At 43.3% G+C, this 19,637-nt stretch overlaps 1 protein-coding gene across 2 annotated transcripts in view; it reads right to left on the bottom strand.

The window, feature by feature from the left end:
- Positions 1-8,965: 8,965 nt before the first annotated feature.
- ADCY2 (adenylate cyclase 2) overlaps positions 8,966-19,637 on the bottom strand; it is a 393,618-nt gene continuing 382,946 nt past the window's right edge. For both annotated transcript variants that reach the window (XM_019541362.1, XM_019541372.1), the window contains 3 exons: positions 18,898-19,012; positions 13,296-13,420; positions 8,966-9,794 (listed from right to left, as the gene is read on the bottom strand). In XM_019541362.1, the coding sequence (XP_019396907.1) occupies positions 9,642-9,794; positions 13,296-13,420; positions 18,898-19,012 (393 nt within the window). In that variant the 3' untranslated portion in view covers positions 8,966-9,641. The remainder of the gene's footprint in view (positions 9,795-13,295; positions 13,421-18,897; positions 19,013-19,637) is intronic.

Below are 19,637 nucleotides of genomic sequence, written 5' to 3'. Positions count from 1 at the left end.
TGTAGTAAATGCTCACAGTTTGGTCTCTCTCACCTTGCCCTCCGCCCCTGAAGCTTGACCAGAGGGTTTCAAGCTGTTTATCTTTGGAGCCAATGTCAGCCTCCAGAGAGGTGTACTGCTCCCTCACATAGAGAGCTCCCCCTCTGCTTTTTCTCCCTGCTTGGTCCCTTCTGTGCAGGCTGCAGCCCTCCATGGCTACACTCCAACCATGCGAGGAGTCCTACCATGTCTCTGTAATCCCTACCAGGCCACAAGAGAGCAGGAGGGCTAGCTCCTCCTGCTTGTTCCCCATGCTCCTGGCATTGGTGTACAGGCAGCTGAGGCCCCCAGCTGACACCCTCAATTTCCTGAGGTGCTGTGGGAGAACTGGATACAGTTACCTTAGTGTCCTCCACGTGGGAGCTTTCCACAGGCATGCTCCACTTGGAGTTTCCCCTCCCCCAGCAAAGTCAGTTTAAAGCCCAGTCTAGTAGATCAGCCATCCTGACTGAGAACGGGGACTTACCTCTCCATGTGAGATGGATGCCGTCTTGTCCCAGGAGTCCTTTCCCTCTGAAATGTGTGCTGTGGTCAAAGAAACCAAAGCCCTTGCAGTAGCACCGCTGTCGGAGGCGTCTGTTTACTTCTTCCACACAGCCTTTCCTCTTGGGTCCGGGGCCTGCAGCAGGGAGCACAGAAGAAAAAACTACTTGAGCCTCCAGTCCCTTGAGCTCAGAGCCCTGTAGTCGCTCATGACCCAGTCCAGATTACTCCTGGCCATGTTGTTCATGCCCACATGGATGAGGTGCATGGGGGAGTAGTCGGAGGGATGGACAAGCCTGGGGATCCTCTCTGCAATGTCCCAGATGTGGCCCCCAGGAAGGCAGCAGACCTCTCAGGCCAAGGGGTCCAGACAGCAGATAGGTCCCTTTGTGCCCCTCAGAAGGTAGTCCCCCCATCCCACCTGGTGTCCTCTCTTAGGGGTGGGAGTACTTACCTCCTGAGTACTTACCTCCTCCTCTGGTGTCTCTGTCGGAGTTTCCTCGTGCTGATGTGGGAAGCATACCTGTTATGCAGTGTTAGGGGAGAAGTAGCCCTAGCTCTGCATGCTCTGGATTTGGAGACTACTGTCTTCCAGGTAGCTCTGAGAGGATCTTTGTGGCCAGTCTTCTTTGTGGCCACCTTCTCTTCCACCTTCTTCTCTACTCCTTCTTTTTCCTGGAGTAAGGACAGGCAGTGGCTGTCAATGTGATTATTGTGGGCCCTGATGGTGCATAGCTGACATACCTCTCCCCCCAAGCTCCCACACTCAGCCCTTCAGAGACTCCACCAGGGAGCATACCCCACAAGTGGGGGTGCCCCCATGCACAGTTGCCAGCAGCCATGCCAGGCAGCCCCAGCAGTCCAGGGCCATGGGCTCTGTCTGGGTGGAGGTCTCAGAGATGCTGGGACACCTGCGGTTACGAAGAGTTGCCGCCATACCCAAAAGTGATTGTGTGATAACAGGCTATGCTGGTACCCGCGAACTGCCAGCAAACTGCTTGCCGTGTTGGCATTCCCTGTTTGCTGGCTCCCTGGTCGCCTGGGGAGTCTCCTTTGAAATCCTCTTGCACCTGGGCTGACTCAGCCCCTTTGTTGGGCTTCTGTCAGGCCCAGGCATCAATCACACAGCAGTCAGCAATCCCACAACAATCATCAACAACCAGCAATCAACTTGCTCAGGAGTCAGCAGTCATTCCCAGCCTCTCAAGAGCACACCCCTTCAGGTGCTTAGGGTATTTCCTGGAAGTGGGCAGATATGGATGTGAATGCCTTTGGTTGAGGATGGATTTAGATCCAGTTCTCCCAAATCCTGGGCAAGTGCTTTAATCTCTAGGCCATTGTGTAAAAGGTAGGCACTGCTGCCAGTATTTCTGAGTTGAACTGAGTGCTGTTGGTGTGCGTGAGATGTGTTCAGAATGTGCTCAAGGAATTGGGTCACTAAAGCTAAGTACAGACAGCCAAAAAGCCCAAGGCTAAATTGTTTCAATCTTTACAGGTTAGTCTAAGTTGCATAGATTGAATCGATAAGCAACTGAACAGACATTCAATTTTGCTTCTGGAAATGCAGCCACATGCCTTCAGTGGCTCAGGCCAGAAGCTGAGGTGGGGGGTGGCGCTACAGCACACCTCCCTGATGAGCCAGAGTGGACTGCATGGGCCAAGGCTCCCCCACACACTCTGTGAGGGTGGAGGCAGGGTAGATGCAAAGCATCTTGGGAGGCGCAGGACTGGGAGTTAACTTGAATCGGGAGGGAAACTGGGACAGAAGTTCAATAAACTGATTTAACCCAAATCAGTTAAGTCTGATACTACATCCATCCAGGTTTATCTTAAACTGGTTTCAGCTATTTTGAAAGCAGTTTATGTGCACTGATCTTCTGTTGTGTTACATATTTGAAACACTTTACGATCACTTATATCAGTTTATGTGTAATTTTTGTCCCTAGTCTAAAGGAGCTTAGTTGTCTTCTGACAGGACCTGTGCTCAGCAAGGCGGTAGTGCCCCCTGGTGGACTTGCAGCTCCTGCCTACTCTGACCCTTTGGGGTGCTCTTTCCTATTATTTTTGTCTGCCACACTTAGATATTGTTCAAAAAGGGTTGGGAGGCAGGGCTCAAACCTTGGCAGACCCCTCAGGCACCTCTATGTCTTCCTTTCCACTGCATATGGCCACACTCAGTCCTCTGGTATTAATTAGAACAAAAAGGCAAGCAACTGCTTTCAAACAAATCCTCCCTGACTCTGGGTAAACCAAATGTTTATCCAGCCCTGCTTCTCTTGGGCTCACTTCTCTGCCCTCAGGGTGTTTTGGTGTCTGCCAGGGTGTTGCCTGCAGTCCCCATCTCCTGGAGGCTCTGTTCCCTGCAGTGCACCAAGCATTCCTCTGGGCATTGGTTTTGTATGCCCCAGAGCCCTGCCCCTTGGGTCAGGTGCCTCCCTAGACCCATACAGGGGTTTTTCCTTGCATGTAATGGGAAGCAAGCCCCTCCCTGCTCCAGCTTAGCTCTGCTGCTTGCAGCCTTTGTACTGTAGTCACCTAAATCCAGCCTCAAATTTTCAGGCCAAAATGAAAGCAGTGCCTGAACTGAGAGCCAGCCTAGACTGCTCTTTGGAACCTAGTCACCTAAATCCATCCTCAGCTTTACTTGACCAATTGGGATATTGTCCTATGCTAGGTGAATTTCATGTAGTTTTTATATTATCTTCATGATTTCATATTGTTTTTGCATTCATACAATTGAATTCATACAATCTTGAATTTCATATCGTTTTATATTTGCCTCATGATTTCTTACTGGACTCTGGCTGAAAATTGTGGTTAAAACTTAGATCTTTTTGAGGTCTTTGTTTAGCAAGATAAAGCTAGAGGTAGAAAAGTAGACCCTGGGGAAAACTGGTATAAGAAGCAAAGGTCTTGGTAAGTTGACTTAGAGTAATTTTTCACATTACTCATGTTAGATGTGAAAGTTTATACACTGCTATTCTATGTCTAGTGTGGAGCTGGCTAAAAAATAGATTTTCAGGGGGAAAAAATAGTTGGTTCATCAGAAGAGTTTGTTTCAACAAAATGGAAACAGTCCATTCATAATATCCATTCTTAAAATTATCTCTATGATTTTATGTTAAAAATAGAGTTTAGTAATGTCTACCTATCAAGTCACCATTTTATTTTATATTCCAATCAGTCATTAATATTTTAATTGGTATTTGTTTTTTAAATCGATAGTCTAAATTGTAACCGAAGGTTGGTATTCTAGTTGATCCTTCATTTTCCTCAATTGATCTTCTAATCTAAATGAATAATCCCTACAGTAACTGGCATCATAAATGGTATAATTTATATGAACATATCTTTGGAGGAAAGCTTTTTTAAGGGGAAAAATGAATTTTTCCTTCCTTTCAAATATACCCAATCTTTTACAAATGCTTCATTTAACTTTAATTAATTTAATTTAGATTTTAATTTTAATTTAATGTCAAAATCAGCATGGTATGCAGAACACTTATATTTTGATGAAAGCAACACAAACCTACAACAGAGAAGGGTCAATGTTAAATTGCAGCCTACCAGCATTTAAACATTTTACGATCTTAGGAAATTTATAATAAAGCAAGCAGGTTTCTGAAACACATAGCATGCCCAAGCAAACTGCAAAAGCAAGGAGGGGGAAAACTAAGTCACCTAACCACGTGTCCCTTCCTTTTCACTACACAACTATTCCATGACCCACCTGTTATATACCAGTCTCTCCTAATCCCATTAATCACAGCTCATTCTCCAAATACTCCCAAACAACTCAACCAATTGTTACACCATTTGAAAACCAATTTCATTTTCTATTTTCTGGTGGCATATATATCTGTGGAACTGCAGATTTTGGCACTTGCACATAATTTAGGATTCAGTTTCCCCTCTATGGAAATAGAATTACTCGGTGTTCTAAACAGGGTCTGGACTGGTCCACTGCATTTCACATTTAATAACCATCAGTTAGACAATGCTGGGGAAGCCCTTGTCCCATTGGGAACAAGGGGTCAGGCTAGAACCTAGGACCCCCCTGCTTTCTGAAACAGCATCCACATTACTGAGCCCCAGTAGCACAAGGATGAACAGGTGAGTGGAGCACAAACTCAGGACTCTGCCTAAGAAGGAGTGGGGCAGGAGGGGGGGGAGGGGGCACACAACAGAGCAAGACACACCTCACCCTCTTGTCCCCCCCACCTTCTCCTACAACTTTCCAGCTTCAACTTTGGCAGCACAGGAGTGTTTGTGTGACTGAAGGGCACCCTGGGAAACATAGCAGTGTTGCAAGGCAGCAGTAAGGGAAAACAGATGGACTTCACTGCTGCTGGGGGGAGTCATCACCCTATTCTTTTGCTGCTGAAAACAGGAGATATGTGGCCACTTGAGACAGGAGTCTGTGGCAAAAAATGACACAACTCCCCTAAGGTGCAGTGAACTCCAGCAGCTGCTTCTGTACTGCCTCTCACTATGACAACCTCCTGAGCCAGAGTCCAGCAAAGGAGGCACAGGAGGAAAAGAGAATGGGGGACCTGCCCTAAGCGTAGTCCTGGCCAGTTACACCTCTGCTGAGCCATGCACACCCACGTTTGTACTCTTCTTCCTGGTCCTATGTATCTCCCTCTCTTGGCTATAAAGGAGGCCTGACCTGACACTTTGCTGGGAAGCAGGAGACAGAAAATCAAAACCTCTCTCACTGAAGGGGACCTACACCCTAGTGTTCTAACCATAAGGCCATCGTACTACAAGGTGGTGTAGTTTTCACCTCCCTACCCATTTGGGACTTGCTTATGTAGGCAATTCCATTTCTCCACCCTACTGCCCAGCCATAGCATACTTAGTTGGCTAACTCAGACAATGCTGAATTGCAAAACTATATAAAAGCACCCCAAATGTATATGTACATAAATTGGGGCACTTTTGCACATACGCATGGCTATATATGCGTCACATAGGCATGTGAAGTGAAACAGAATTAAGTCCCAATTGTCAACCACTCCTAGTGCGGACAGAAAGGAAGGTGTGTGTGTGTAGCAATGTGATGGATGAGAGGGGCAGAGTTTATTTTGCGGTTTGCAGCATGCCTTAGCAGCAGGAGCTGTGCTTGGGGGTGGAGAAGGGGAGTTGCCTACTGTTTGGTAGCTTACCTATTCATTGTCTTGCTTTTGTGACATTCTGCCAGAATTTCTGTCAACTCTAGCTGCTTCCCAGGGAGACTTTTTGTGCACTGCCTCTGTCTGCTTGGATTTCTATTAGAGTGAACACACTCATGTGCTAGAATATCTGGAGAAAGCAAATACAAAATGAACACACGCAGCTAAACCTGCTGGGCTTTTCAAGACCTAGCTGCTCTTTTTTTCAAACAATGTCTTGAAAAAAAATCTGTCCTATTACACCAAGAAAAGGTTTGACAACTTCACTCCTGCGGGGCTATTAATAAAATGCATTACAGCCCCCATCCTGTGATTGATTCTTTGAGGGGCACAAGAATCTACCGAGAGAGTATCACTTGAAGAAATGGGTCTGAGGTGAGAAGCAGGAGGAGCAATTCTGCCTGGAAGCGTGAAATTGTGTCTTTCTCCATAAATGACAAATCAATGGATTTCAACCATGAGAAAGAAAAATTTGTTCTCAGAGGAAAAGCTAATCATCACTTCTACCCAACAGCACATATCCTGATATATGAAATATTTTGTTGACATGTCTACTCATGTGTCACAATATGCAGTTCTGAATACAAAATGAGACAGACATTCATTTGGTTTGTCTTCCAGATTAGCATAGCTATGTGTCTTGTCCTCAATGTGGAGGTTGTAATCCTAGCTGTAAATTAGTGGGGGAAAGACAGATGTACTGATTTGTTTTATAAAGTGCATGAAATATAAAGATAACAATAAATAGAACAAAAGATGCCTTATACAAAAGTTAAACAAAACACTACTTTCTGCCTTTAGCAACAGCACTTTAACAGCATTAGTGGCAGCTAAGCTGCTACTGTTGTTATCTGTACCATTGAATTAACAAATTTCACAAAATTCTGTAAATTATTTTTGTTCTATCCTTCTTGCTCTCCATCCCCAAGTAGCTCCCACAGCATGGAGGGGAATACTGGCTGCCAGATGAGAGTAAGAGCATACTCCATATGGTATGAGAGGCTATCAGATATTTTCCCATTTGGAGCCTATACCAAATGTAGAGCTCTAGAAGAACGAAGGATTCCTCACCAGATGTGATGTATATCTTTCACCGGCCTTCCACATCCTACTGCCAAGTACAGCTGTGCATATCACTTACACATGAAACCCAACTTTGTGACTTGCTAACAACCTTACATGGTTCAAGAGAGAAATCGCAGAATTATAGCCTTTTAGATGCACCATAATGCAGTATTTCTAGGTCATTCATTGTGTGCTTCATGTAGTGATCCACATTTTCTTTCTAGGCTATGACACATACCCCTTCTCGTATCAGGGAAGAGGAACTGTTTTTTGAGCATCACACATGGAATGAGCAGCTCTGTCTCTGAGGACAAGTCAGGAACCTCCTTCAACCAGCCCTTACTGATTCGGTCTGGGGCATTTATATTCACATGAATCGCAAGGTTCTGTCTTCTGGGTGTCCTCCCAAAATTCTGTCCTGGAAATTTATGATGTGAAATACTTTTTCATTGAGCTTGGTATGATTCCCATGACCCCCACATTATGACTGTTCTGCAGCTGAATTTTTATATTTTCAAAAGTTTTGCATTTTTTTCCTATGGAAGTTTTTTCCTCCCTGAATGAAAGCTCTATTCATTGTTCCTATTTTGACTGTACTTGAGATTATGCACTTCTACAATAGACAAGCACCCCAGAATTTCTTTCTTGCTGAAAAGCTGGACATATTGAAATCTCAGCACAGAAAGAATCAGTAAACTTTGAAGACCCATTTAAAAGAAAACTGACATTGAAATCAAATATTGCCCCTGTTATCCTATGATGTCTTTTGGTTTAGTTTTGTAAGTACTACACTATCAAACTGCTCACTTAAGAACTACTATCATTAGGAGAAAAATAAGCTTTACTTTTTTAGTTAGAATAAATAATGCATAACAATGAACTGGACCCATTCTTGATCTCATTAAACTGTGAATGAATCAGTCATGCTTTGTCTTTCCAATCAAAAGAACAGTGCATACTACTTGGAATCCTCCATCTGTGCTGAATGTAAAATGTGGTATTTTTCCTGAAGAAGTACAGTACAGCAAGCTGTATTAAAGGATGTTGCTTGTTTTTACTGGGCTCTTCAGGGGATTCCTAAAATATGCATTTGTCTGGTTCCAGTATTAATCTGAGCAAAAGCAATCTTTACAGCTTTCTTCTAAAAGTCTGCATACAGTCTGTATTTTGCCTCCTTGATATAGTACATACTTGGTATTTTTTATTTCAATAGGGTTTAATTGAGAAAACTACAACAATTTATGTGACTGCGTCTACTTATAATTATGTTCTTCAAGCTCAAAGCTGAACTTCAAGGGCTTTTAAGGCACAAAGAAAAGGGACAGCATGGTTACCAAGGGAAAAAGGCATTCACAGTTAAAGAATTATCCCTTCACACATCCTGTCCTGGACTTTGTACAAAGCACTGTAATTTGGTTCTGTGAGGTGCATCACAGAGTCCAGAGGAGAGCCATGTGCATGATCAGAGGGCAAGAGAACAGGCCTTATGAAGAGAGGCTGAGAGCCCTGGGACTCTTCAGCCTGGAAAAGCGCAGGCTCAAGGGGGACCTGGTGGCTGCCTATAAGTACATAAGGGGTGTACATCAGGATCTGGAGGAATGCCTGTTCACCAGAGCGCCCCAAGGGATGACAAGGTCCAACAGTCACAAATTCCTCCAAGACTGTTTTAGGCTGGACACAAAGAAAAACTTCTTTACTGTCTGAACTCCCAAGGCCTGGAATAGGCTTCATCCAGAGGTGGTGCAAGCACCTATTTTGGACTCTTTTAAAAAACACATAGCTTGTTGGGATCCTTTGACTCTAGCTGGGGGCTGGACTTGATGATGATCTTTTAAGGTCCCTTCCAGCCCTAACGTCTATGAAATTTATGAACTTACCATTGCTTCTGGGCTTCCCCATATTGTGAGTATTCATCCATTTGAGGTAGATTGCTTGTGTTATCATAGGAGCCAAAATTTAGAAAGAAGTTTGTCCTCCTGACCCAGTGAAGAGTGAAAACAGTGGAGATGTGTCTATTTTTGAGGAGAAGTAGCACACTTACTTGAGTGTACTGACTTAAGATGGACAGGGACCTTGTGCTATAATCATCTTGGATTATTAATACTGTGCAACAATAACCATTAATAAAACATGGTAGCAGAGAGGAAGTGTGAGTATTAAAGGGTAAGAAAATAAGTGGAAGAAAGCAAAACAAACTAGAAGTATAAGACAAAGTACATATAAACTTTTAATGAATTAACTTTACAAAAGACAATGGCATCAAAACATTTGACACGTTTGTACAAAACTGGTCCTGCAGTGTGAGGACCATCGCCAGAAAAGAATGCCAACAAGGTGCCCCCGACGTGTCACTGCCTATGAGATGCAACTGGTGAAACATCCAAACTGTGTATGGCAGAACAGAATCAAGTTATTTACAAATACTGTATATTGTAATATCAGGCTAGTGGATGCTATCAGGGAGGCTACCGCATTTTTCCAGAAAACACCATGCATCAGAAAATATTATGCACCCCTAGCTTTATTGCCTTATGATTTTTTTGTTTTGTTTGTCACAACCATTTTCTTTTAGTCCCTTCTATATCAATGCCTTCATTTTCAGCCTCTTTCTCAACCCCTGATTCTTTTCTTCCTGTTTTGGAGCAACAACCCAAGTGGCAATATAGTCTTCCAGTCCTATAGCACACATCACAACTGTCCTGGAATATAAGAATACTGAGGTGTGTAATGATGGACCATGGGACTATTCTGCAGCCATATTAAAATAAGTGCCACATATCAGAAAATAACACGCATATTCATGTTAAGGGCCAAAATGGAGTAAAAAAGTGCGTGATACTTTCCTGAAAATATGCTATTGTTGACACCTACAAATATTCTTCAGGATGTCACATTTCCTTGTGAAAGGGATCTTGTCATTTCAGTATGTACAAAATAGGTCTTCAGTTCTCCTTTGCCCTTTACATTTATTATTCCCCTGCAAGTGCTCATATACCCGAGTGTTTGTAAGATGTTGTTTGTCTCCTCTGTAACCTGAAACACAACACAGTGGTTTTGTTTATTCTTTTAAATAATTAGCCCAGCTAGAGAAAAGAAAAGTATTCTTTTAGCATATAGCACAGAAAATCAGTCCTGAGTGCTCATGATGTCATCATGATGTTTGTAAGATCTTGAAGAGGCTCCATTTTTAATCTTGAGCACCTGCTAACTTAGGGTCTTCATAACTGGACTTAAGTGCATAATGCTGTAAATATCACAAATATTGTGACTAGGTTTGAAAACAAAGGCCCTACATATATACAAGTGGGGGTAACTATTGCCTCAGCTAAAGGAAAACACTCCACAGACATTTTTCAGACATTCAAGAGTTATCTGTCCTTTCAGCACAGCTTTGCTTCTATTGATTCCTGTAAGTACTTTCGTTATATGAATGGTGTGACAGTAAGGTGTTAGCATCACTGGTCATGGCTTTACGACCTAGTGTGAACAGCTCCTATTCCTCACTCTGCATGTCATCCTCAATTGTATGCTGTGCTTTGTCAAGAGTACTTTAGGACTAACCCTCGTTGATTAAAGGCTGCTGGATAACCTGAACTGTGATGAGCTGCGTGCTTTTCTTTGCAGCATGAACAAATGTTTGCCAGTCACTAGTTTGAGACCAAACTTATTCTCAGTTTTTCCATATGAAGATATTATTGTTGTTGTTGATGTTTTTATTATTGTTACAGTGGGTAGGAGCTCTGGGTGTGGTTCAGCACCCCACTGTGCTAGACAACATAGAAAAAGAAGAAAAAGGTGGTTCCTGGATGTTAAAAATGGTTTCCAACCAGCAAAACCTGGTAACTAACCCACTGTCCATAAAGGCCCCTGAATAGATTGTTATTAATCTATAGGTCCCAGATGCTAACTTGATGCAAATGGCTTAGTGGCCACATCTACACAAGATGCTACATCACCGCAGCAACAAGCTACAGCGACGTGGGTCAGAAACAACCCGTAGGCTGCTAGGACTGTGCAGTAACATCAGTTACTGCACAATCAACTATACTACTGTGCAGTAACAACTGTGCAACTGGTCACATGTGTAGATGCCTGGTGAGCTGAATTCTGGGTGAATTTACACATGACATTAATATAAAGCAATAAGCTCTAGTACATATTGAGCCAGAGTTTATTGCTCCTGGGCACTGTATTTACATGTGTGCCCAGGACTGCAGTACATTGAGCTGGGGTGGAGCAGCCCTGGCTGGCAGAGGGTCTGGGGGTCAGCCTGCCAGCCCGGGGCTGCTCCAACCCAGCTCAGCATGCTGTGGAGGGGCTGCCTGGGGTACAGAGGTGCTTCAGTGTGGGGTTAGCTAACATCCAGTGGTGGTTAGCCAGCAGTTAACCCCCACACTGAAGCACCTTCATGGCCCAGACAGCCTCGTCAGCATCTACACATGCATTGCTGTGCAGTAAGCAATGCCACCGCAGGACAGTACTTGTATTTACAAGTACAGTAACAGCTGTGCTATCTGGCATCTTACAAGCCAGCATGCTCTACTAACTGGCATGCTGACTTGAAAGATAAAGTGAAACCGTAAGTGCCCACCGTGGCACTTTTTGTTTCTCTGAGCTCCCATGGCCTGGGGCAAAGCAGCCTGTACATCCTAGTCTCCATGGCTCGGGGGCATAACAGGCTGTGCGGGGCCTGCCTCCCTGACCGGTGGGAGGGGAAGAGGGATGCCTCAAAGGTGGTGGGAGAAGCAGTGGTCTGGGCCGCTCAATTAACTGGTTTATTTTGTTATCTGGCATCCCCCATTCCCAGGGGATGCCGGATAACAGAGCTTTTACTGTACTAATGTAAGGTGGCGTTTATTAGTTTACTGCGACCTAATAGGACCACATGTGTAGATGCAGAGACTTTACTGTGGAGCTAATTAGGCAGCTCTGCAGGAAATGTCTCATATAGATGTGCCCTTGGGCCACATCCAGATGTGCAGGGGCATGCGCCTGTAGCAGCACAAACAATGGTACAAATTTGTGTTGCTACTTTGTGCAGCAGTGCATGCCCCTGTGGACATGTTTTGTGGGACACTATGTCCCACTTTGGACAAACAGCCCTTGCCCAGCTCCTCCTGGCTCCCAGTTTGCTGGAGCAACCAGGGCACAAATGAAGGAATGGAGACACTCCTGCTAGCAGCCAGAACATCCCCCTGGAAGACCAAGCCTCTGTTCTTTCTAGCACATGCTATTGTAGCGTGTGTTGTGTCACCTTTTTTCTAGGGTTGTTTTTTTGCTATCAGGAAACCCTAGTAGCAATTTTTGCCCCTGCATTGCAAATTTGCAGCATGTGGCATGCTTTAATGTTCCCTGCATGTGGTTTTTGGCACACAAAGTGCATGTGCCTGCATGTGGGGGACACGGTCTCTGTGTACAATAAAACACATCTAACTTTGTCTTTTTTGAAACACTGGGCATCAGACGTGCCCTGCAGAAACTGTGCTGCTTTTACCTGACCATTTTTATAAATTCATGAAACCCAAATGTGTGTTTTCTTTGTGATAGCATCTCTTGTTGGACAGCATTCAAAGCTCTTCACAATTTTCTCCATTGTGTTTTCCTCCTTTGTCAAGGCAGGATTTGATTCCCTTGGGAAAGGTTAGAATGGAAGTTGAAAGTAGTCCTGCTCTTTTGCATTACTGAAATGCCTTTGAATTAGAGTGACCATATGTCCTGGTCTGGCTGGGATAGTCCTGGATTTTGGAGGCTGGTCCCAGCTAGCCAGTGAAAATTAAAATGAGCATCTCAAGTACAGGGCACAGAGGCAGAGCAGCAGGAGCTGTTAAATAGAAAGCCTTTGCAGAGAGCAAAATTGACCTAAAATAGGTTAGCTTGATTAGTGGAATAACCATTAACACTAATTGCTACTTCACAGGTGATTATTAATAACTGTGAAGTAAAGAACACTGGGCAATCTACACATGTGCATTTACTGTGCAGTAACTGGAATTACTGCACAGCACAGATGTGCATCTACACATGCATGCCTGTACTGCACAGTAAATATGGTGACTTATGCTGATTTGAGCATAAATTTGATGCCTGCATCATGCAGGTATCAAATTTATGACCAATTAGTTACTACACGTGTAGATGCACATATAGATGCCTCACTATACAGTAATACAGCGTTATTGTGCTTTAATGCCTGCACGTGTAGATGCTGGCCTAGTCCCACTTAACTGCACAGTAAATTTAAGTTGGAAGAAATGCATGTGTAGACATGCCCACTGGGTCATTAGTGGGCCATTGACTCCATGTAGCAAAGGATGGGGGAGGGGTCGGTGTCCTGGATTTCACATTGTCTCATATGGTCACCTTATTTTGAATCCTGATTCTTCTGCAAGGTGCATAAGCAGATGCTTTTCTACTCTATAATGTGAGCTGGTGGGGATAGGTTTTCACTGGTTCTCTTATTCTATAAACTTGCTGGCCATGCTTCCAAAACTGAAGGAACAAGTTTAAACAGTAACATGAAAAAAAAAAAGATACCTGTATCTTATCTAGAATGCCTGTGCTGTCCATCCTGCTAGCCACATTTACTGTGTTACCCCAAATGTCGTACTGTGGTTTTTGAGCTCCAATGACTCCAGCTATTACAGGTCCATGGTTAATGCCTGAAAAGTAGTACATATTTTTCATTAATATAAATGCTGCTCCAAGTAAGCAACAAGTAGTGCAGTTGGCCAAATAACGAGTAAATGGCATGGCAGTATGCATTATATTTGAATATAAATTCCACCCGTTAGTCCATTTCATTATATTTCACAGAAAGCCTCTTAGATCTATTTTTTCCACAAGTTTCTTAATAAGTTGCTACTGCCATCATTACACATTGTGAGAAAGGCATTTTAGAGAGACCATCTATTTTTGATTAAACAGGTGTACCAGAATTTCCTACTATTCCTAATTTTAATTAACGGGATTCCCCTTCTCTATAAATAAATGCTGACTGAATCAAGCTGTATTTACAGCTCGCTCTGCTTTTGAAATATGAAGTAGACTACTGCGTTCTTGGACACTTTCAATCTTTTCAGTGGGTGCTCTTTTACTTATAGGATTGACCTAGACTGTTTAGATTAATCCATAAATCTACACGATTCCATTCATATCTTCAGTGTGTTGTAGCAGAAGGTTAGGAGTCTCTCTTGAGAGCTGAATAAGATAATACAGAGCCTCCCCAAGACACCTCAATCCTGCAGTAATTCTGGATTCCTGAGGTCACTGAGAATGTGGGAAGGAGACTCTGATAATAGGGAAAGCAGTAGGAAGAGAAAGTGTGCATTTTCAGTAACTAAAGAGCAACTCACAAAGATACTCTTATGGACCCAGAGTAACAAACGTCCACCTTCACCTTCCTTTATGCAAAAATGAAGTTTATTTTCTACCTATGGGGACTTTTTACAATCTTTAATTTTCCTTCAGCCTCAGGAAGGGCATGTGTGCCCGAAGGCTTGCAGAAAAAGATACTTTATTTTTATTTCTTAGTTGGTCTAATAAAAAGTATCATCTCTGAGCCAAGAGTTCTAGAGTTTTGCTTTTTTTCTGATCATAATGGCTACATTTCATTACAATATAAGAGCCAGTTCCTGTCCAGAGCGGGGAAACTACGATGGATCAAGGGCAGTTTGCAATGCAACAAACATACTCCAGACTATGGATTATATACTTTAAAAAAATAAACAAAACTAAACTCCAAGCATGAGTTTGGTACCTCAGTAATGAATCAGTTTTTTGTTATATACAGCCCCTATCTTAACATATACATTAAAACCTTGAAGAAAAACACCCCACATTTGTAAAAGCAACATGCAACAAAAATGACAGTGTGGCAGTAATGTAGGTAAGCTCATCCAGCCTGGAAAAAAACTGTGGTTTAAACGTGGTGACACAGGCTAGCAACCAACCTATATACCTGCCAGAGTTTCTGGAGAAAGATGCTGTTGCCATATAACCTAGACAATAGCAAAAATCCCACACAATCGGAGACAAGTTCCATAAAGCTCAACTTTGCAGCGTCCAGCCATTACATGCCCTGCAGCCTAAGGGAATTCATGGCCCTGACTCAGGTGCCTGGCTCCCTATACATTGCACAGGGAAAAAGAGGCAGCTTGAATGGGATCCACAAAAGCACCTTGTGAGGCCTCAGCTAATTGGCAACTGGTAGGGGAAACCGGGGGGGCAAAGGGGGGCACATGCCCCCACCCCCGAGAGGGCCATCCCCACTGCCGATGGCTTCTGTGGGTGCTTGCCAGGCCCATCCCTGCTGGCATCTGCGGGTGCCCCCCCAGATTCAAGAGGCACCTGCAGATGCCAGTCACCCATGGCTAAGCTGAAGGCCTAAAGGTCAAGCCCCTCTCTGTGCGTGGCATTCAATGCCTAATTGCATATCTAGAAGACTGAGATTCTGATTCAAACTCCTTCTCTAACTGAGTTCACTTGAACCCACATCTCTTACTTCCAACGAAATCCTGTAGTTTGGAGTGGTGTGCTCTTTATCTTTGCTCTTCACATTATACCACTGTGTAATAATTCTTAAATATTTGTTGGAGAAGGGGCTGGGATACAGGTGTTCCATTTTTAGACAAATACCCTGACATTGAGTTATACTGTCACTCAGTATCTCATCTTCTTCCTTTTTCCCAAGGGCATTTAGTTCTTCCATAGAAAGTGGAACAGATTTAATAGGAAGGATGGAAAACAACCCTCCCCAGAGTATCCCATTGCTCTGTAATTAGGATGCACCTTCATGAGATGGGCATTGTGAGTCTGAATCGTCTGGAGACCTAACAGGAACTGAACCCAGATCTCCCCTATCCTGGAAGAGTGCTCTAGCCACTCCTCCTCCATTCTGAAAGAAAGCCGTGGCCTCTGCATTCTGCATGGATTCTGATTTCCTGGCGATGCCTTGAACAAGATGAGGGAATCTGGAGCTAGCTGGCTACAGTGTTTGGATATGTATAAACATGTCCCAAAAGAGTACTGCAGGCACCTGAGGAACTCATGTCTAAAACTGAGGCACAGCATGTGGGCATTTCCAAGCTTGATAGCAGCTCATTAAGGCTCTTCAGGACCATAATTTTGGCCCCTGAGGACTAACACCAGAGTCAGGTTTGACTTAAGCACCTAAATCCTTTTGTGGACCTAGCCCTTAGGAAATGTACATGCCCACAGGGTTAGGTGCCAGGCTCTAGCCAAATGGAGGTTTGAGGATCTCAGTGTTGGACTTTGTTGGTGGCAACGGAAGTCATGTGCCTAAATCCCTTTATGGATTTATGTTCTGTTTCTTTGCTTCTGAGTATATTCCTTTAACAGTTTTCTGAGAAGCTCTGCTAGATTGACTTGAAAAGGCAAACCCGCCTGTATCAGGCATAATAGCCAAAGCAGACCCATTCCTTTGATTTTTATTACTTCAGCTCTGCCAGATGTAATCCCTTGAAGGCATGGTTTACAGAGAAGGTAACTGACACCTCTGAAACTGAAAACACCTAAATACTTTAGACCAAGGGCAGGCAAAGTCTGGCCTGTGGGCTGGATCAGGCCCGTGGCAGCTCTGCCCTAGCTCCGGACCATGCTGTCACCCACCTGCAAGATCCCAGTACTGGCTGCAGAGCAGCTTCCCCGCTCAGCCGCCTGCCCTGCCAGTGTTGCTGGGCTGGTCTCCATGGAAATCCAGCCCCCATCCTGTCAGGCACTGCACTGCTGGGGTCTCCATGGAAACCAGCTGCAGCGACACCAGCGCGGACTGCTGGGGAATGGAGTCCGGCTGCCACCATTTTGCCCGCCCCTGCTTTAGACTTACCAATGAACAACCTGTTAACATTAGCACAAAACAGCTAGTCAGCATCTGGTTCTGATCCCCTAACCCTGGGACCAAGGATGAGCTCAGCCCTCCACTAAGCCACAGCTCATGGAGAAAGGCAGAATGACAAGGAAAGGAGCCCCACTAGACAAAGGCCTTCCACCACTGGCCCGATTGCCCTGGGGCTCCCAGCCCCAGATTGGGTCCTCCTGCCTATATAAGTTTTCCTGTTTCCTTGGGGACCTGTCTGGACAAAAAGGCTCCTGTTGCTCTTGCACTGCCCTGTTGTTTCCTTGCCTCTGGGTCCTGCTTCTAGAGCTGATCACTTGTTGCTGACCCTGCTTGGACTCTGATCTCTGTTTCACATCTTGGGTTGTTGAAATGTGGCTCTCACGGGTATCTAACCTGGCTTGCTCCCTGACCTTGCTCTGTTTGCTCTACATTTTGGTCTTAGCTTTGATTCTGACCCCCTGGCATTGACCCTGGCCACCCTTTGGATCTTTGGCTAAGGGCGTGTATGAATTCACCAGTCTGATTGTCTAAGCCTAGATGTGAGATAGGGAAGCTCAAAATCCAAAATAGCCTACCTTGCTCTCATGTTTATGTGCATCATCACTGCAAGAGCTTTGCTATGATACACATAGAAAAAAGCATAAAACCAATATTTCAGCCAAATTCTGTCCCTACTGAAGAAGACTCTGAGCCACCTGTGATGAGTTTTTTTTTTTTTTTAAACTTTTTCACACCATCTCCAACCCCACTTAAGCAAAGGGGTGTAACTTTTATGGACTATAAAGCACACAGTATAGGAGTCACCAGGAAACACTGCTTTTTTTTTTTTCCAAAAGAAAAACTTTGCTCCGTCAATCCACCTTGAGTTAAATCTGCTTTGCTGTAATCAGGCTGTGGGCTTAATGCTCACGAGCTGTTTTTCATCACACACAGCTCCACTGCCTTAATTCTGTTGTTTGAACTGAGCCATTAATGACACTGGTGGTTTCCATTTCATACAGAAACCTCATAATTCTCCATCTTTTGATCAACTTGCTGACTATTATCTCACTTAAAGGAGGAGAGATGGAGAAACTTCATCACTGTATCATTATTCATTTTAGCTGTGGTGTATGATATAAAGAATATTAATGAAGGATTTTTTAGGCATACATCAATAAAACACGCTGAGCTAACGGCAAACTTTCACCATTGGGTGGCACTGTGAACTAAACATGGGAGCAGAAGCAGTAGGAAGAATAAATAAGAATCGCACAGCAAGAAAAAGACTAGAAAGGTGACTAACTTCTGTCTAATTAGAAAGCAAATACTTCAGACATGTTCACAGGATAGATGTATAGATTTCCAATATTTATTCACTGCTCACATTTCACACTTTTTGAATTCCATGTTGTATTAAAAACTACTGAGACTTTTTGCAAAGAAATTAAAATCTTGGAACATATGGGACTCTGCCAATAGGAACTCATTTTTTTGTGTTTCTCTTGTTCATTGATGATAACTCTGAATCTTTAGAATGTGTCGTGATATGTTGAGAGAAGGAGATAGAAAGTGATATTCTAAAACAGAACTGACTTGCAGATCTTAACACTTGAGGTGCCCAATTGCTAATGTGTAATCAGGAGAAGTGGACAATATGACACCAGTTCTACCTAGGCTGCAAACTTCTCTGACCCTCTGTAAGCAAGGCCCAGTGTTTTTTAAATGAAAGGATCAGAACAGTTTTTTTTTTTCTGGTATGTTGAATTTAAAGCCAGAGAATTGGATATGTACATATTTTAGAAAAAAACAGATTAGAGCACTACTGGTCTTTGTATTAGTTTTAAAAAAACGCCAGGAAAGGATTAAATGAGTAGTTACCACTGTATTAGGAAATAGGACTCTGTTCCTGCACACTGGGCAAAGGGGGATTTTTATGCATTTGGCTTCGGATTTTTTGCACTGACTTTCTTCTGCCACTGTAGTTTTGAATAGTTTTAAACATTTACAAATATTCAGAAAAAGAGAGCATAGGGTTATCGTAAAAACAATGCAGACACATAGGCAAACTTTTTTCAAAATAGCTTCCTACTTGTGAATCCCTCAGTTTTTGGATGCAAACTTGAGAGAAACAGCTTCAGCTGTAGGTCATGTCACTGGCAATACCACTGATTCTCCCTTCACACAGGGAAAAGCTGCTTCTCTACTTTTAGCTAGGTATTACCAGTATTTTGATGTATTAATATTTCACAGTGACTTCTCCCTTACTGAATTTTCTTATAAATACCTTGTGCTACATACCTACTCGTAACTTGAAGTCATTGAATGAATGCTTGTTTATGACATCCAGCTTTGCCACTAAGGCAAATGCAAACTCCACCATAGTTCCAATGTGCAGGTACTGTCGTTCTGGCTCCTAAATTTAAACAAGCATACAAACAAGAATTCATGTAACTAGAATCATCAAAGCATTTTCTTTAATCTCAGTTAATATAGATATAAATACATAAAAAACAAAATAAACAGAATGAATAAAATGCTAAGCTCTCCAATATATAGTCATACAACAGAAACAATAATACTGTGGTAGGTAGTACTTGCTGGTAGAAACAGTCTGGTTTTACTTATGTGATAAGGCATAATATGTCCAGGGTAGGCTGGTGTGCATGCAAATGAAAACCTCTCCTATGTAGGTATTTATAAACAATATTTAAAATATATTAAGCCAGATGTAAAACATCTTTGAGTTTGATAATTATCTTCTATTTTATGAGTATAACTGGTTTTAGTAAATCCAGTATATACAGGTAAAACACTTGTTAATGAATGGTGTGCCTGTTAGAGATTCCAGGCTGTCACACTCAGATCATAGAATCACAGAAGTCGGGTTGGAAGAGACCTTGTATATCTTCAAGTCTGACCCCCCGCCTGGGCAGGAGAAAAAAAACTGGACTCAGATGAGTCCAGCCAGGTAGGCATCAAGCCTCTTCTTAAAGACCCCCAGGGTAGGAGCCAGCACCACTTCCCTTGGAAGTTGGTTC

Source organism: Crocodylus porosus, unplaced genomic scaffold (assembly GCF_001723895.1).
Source record: "Crocodylus porosus isolate Cpor-Errol unplaced genomic scaffold, CroPor_comp1, whole genome shotgun sequence".
Taxonomy (NCBI): Eukaryota; Metazoa; Chordata; order Crocodylia; family Crocodylidae; genus Crocodylus; species Crocodylus porosus.
The sequence above is the reverse complement of the archived record's forward strand: the minus strand, read 5'-3'. Positions and strand labels throughout refer to the sequence as shown.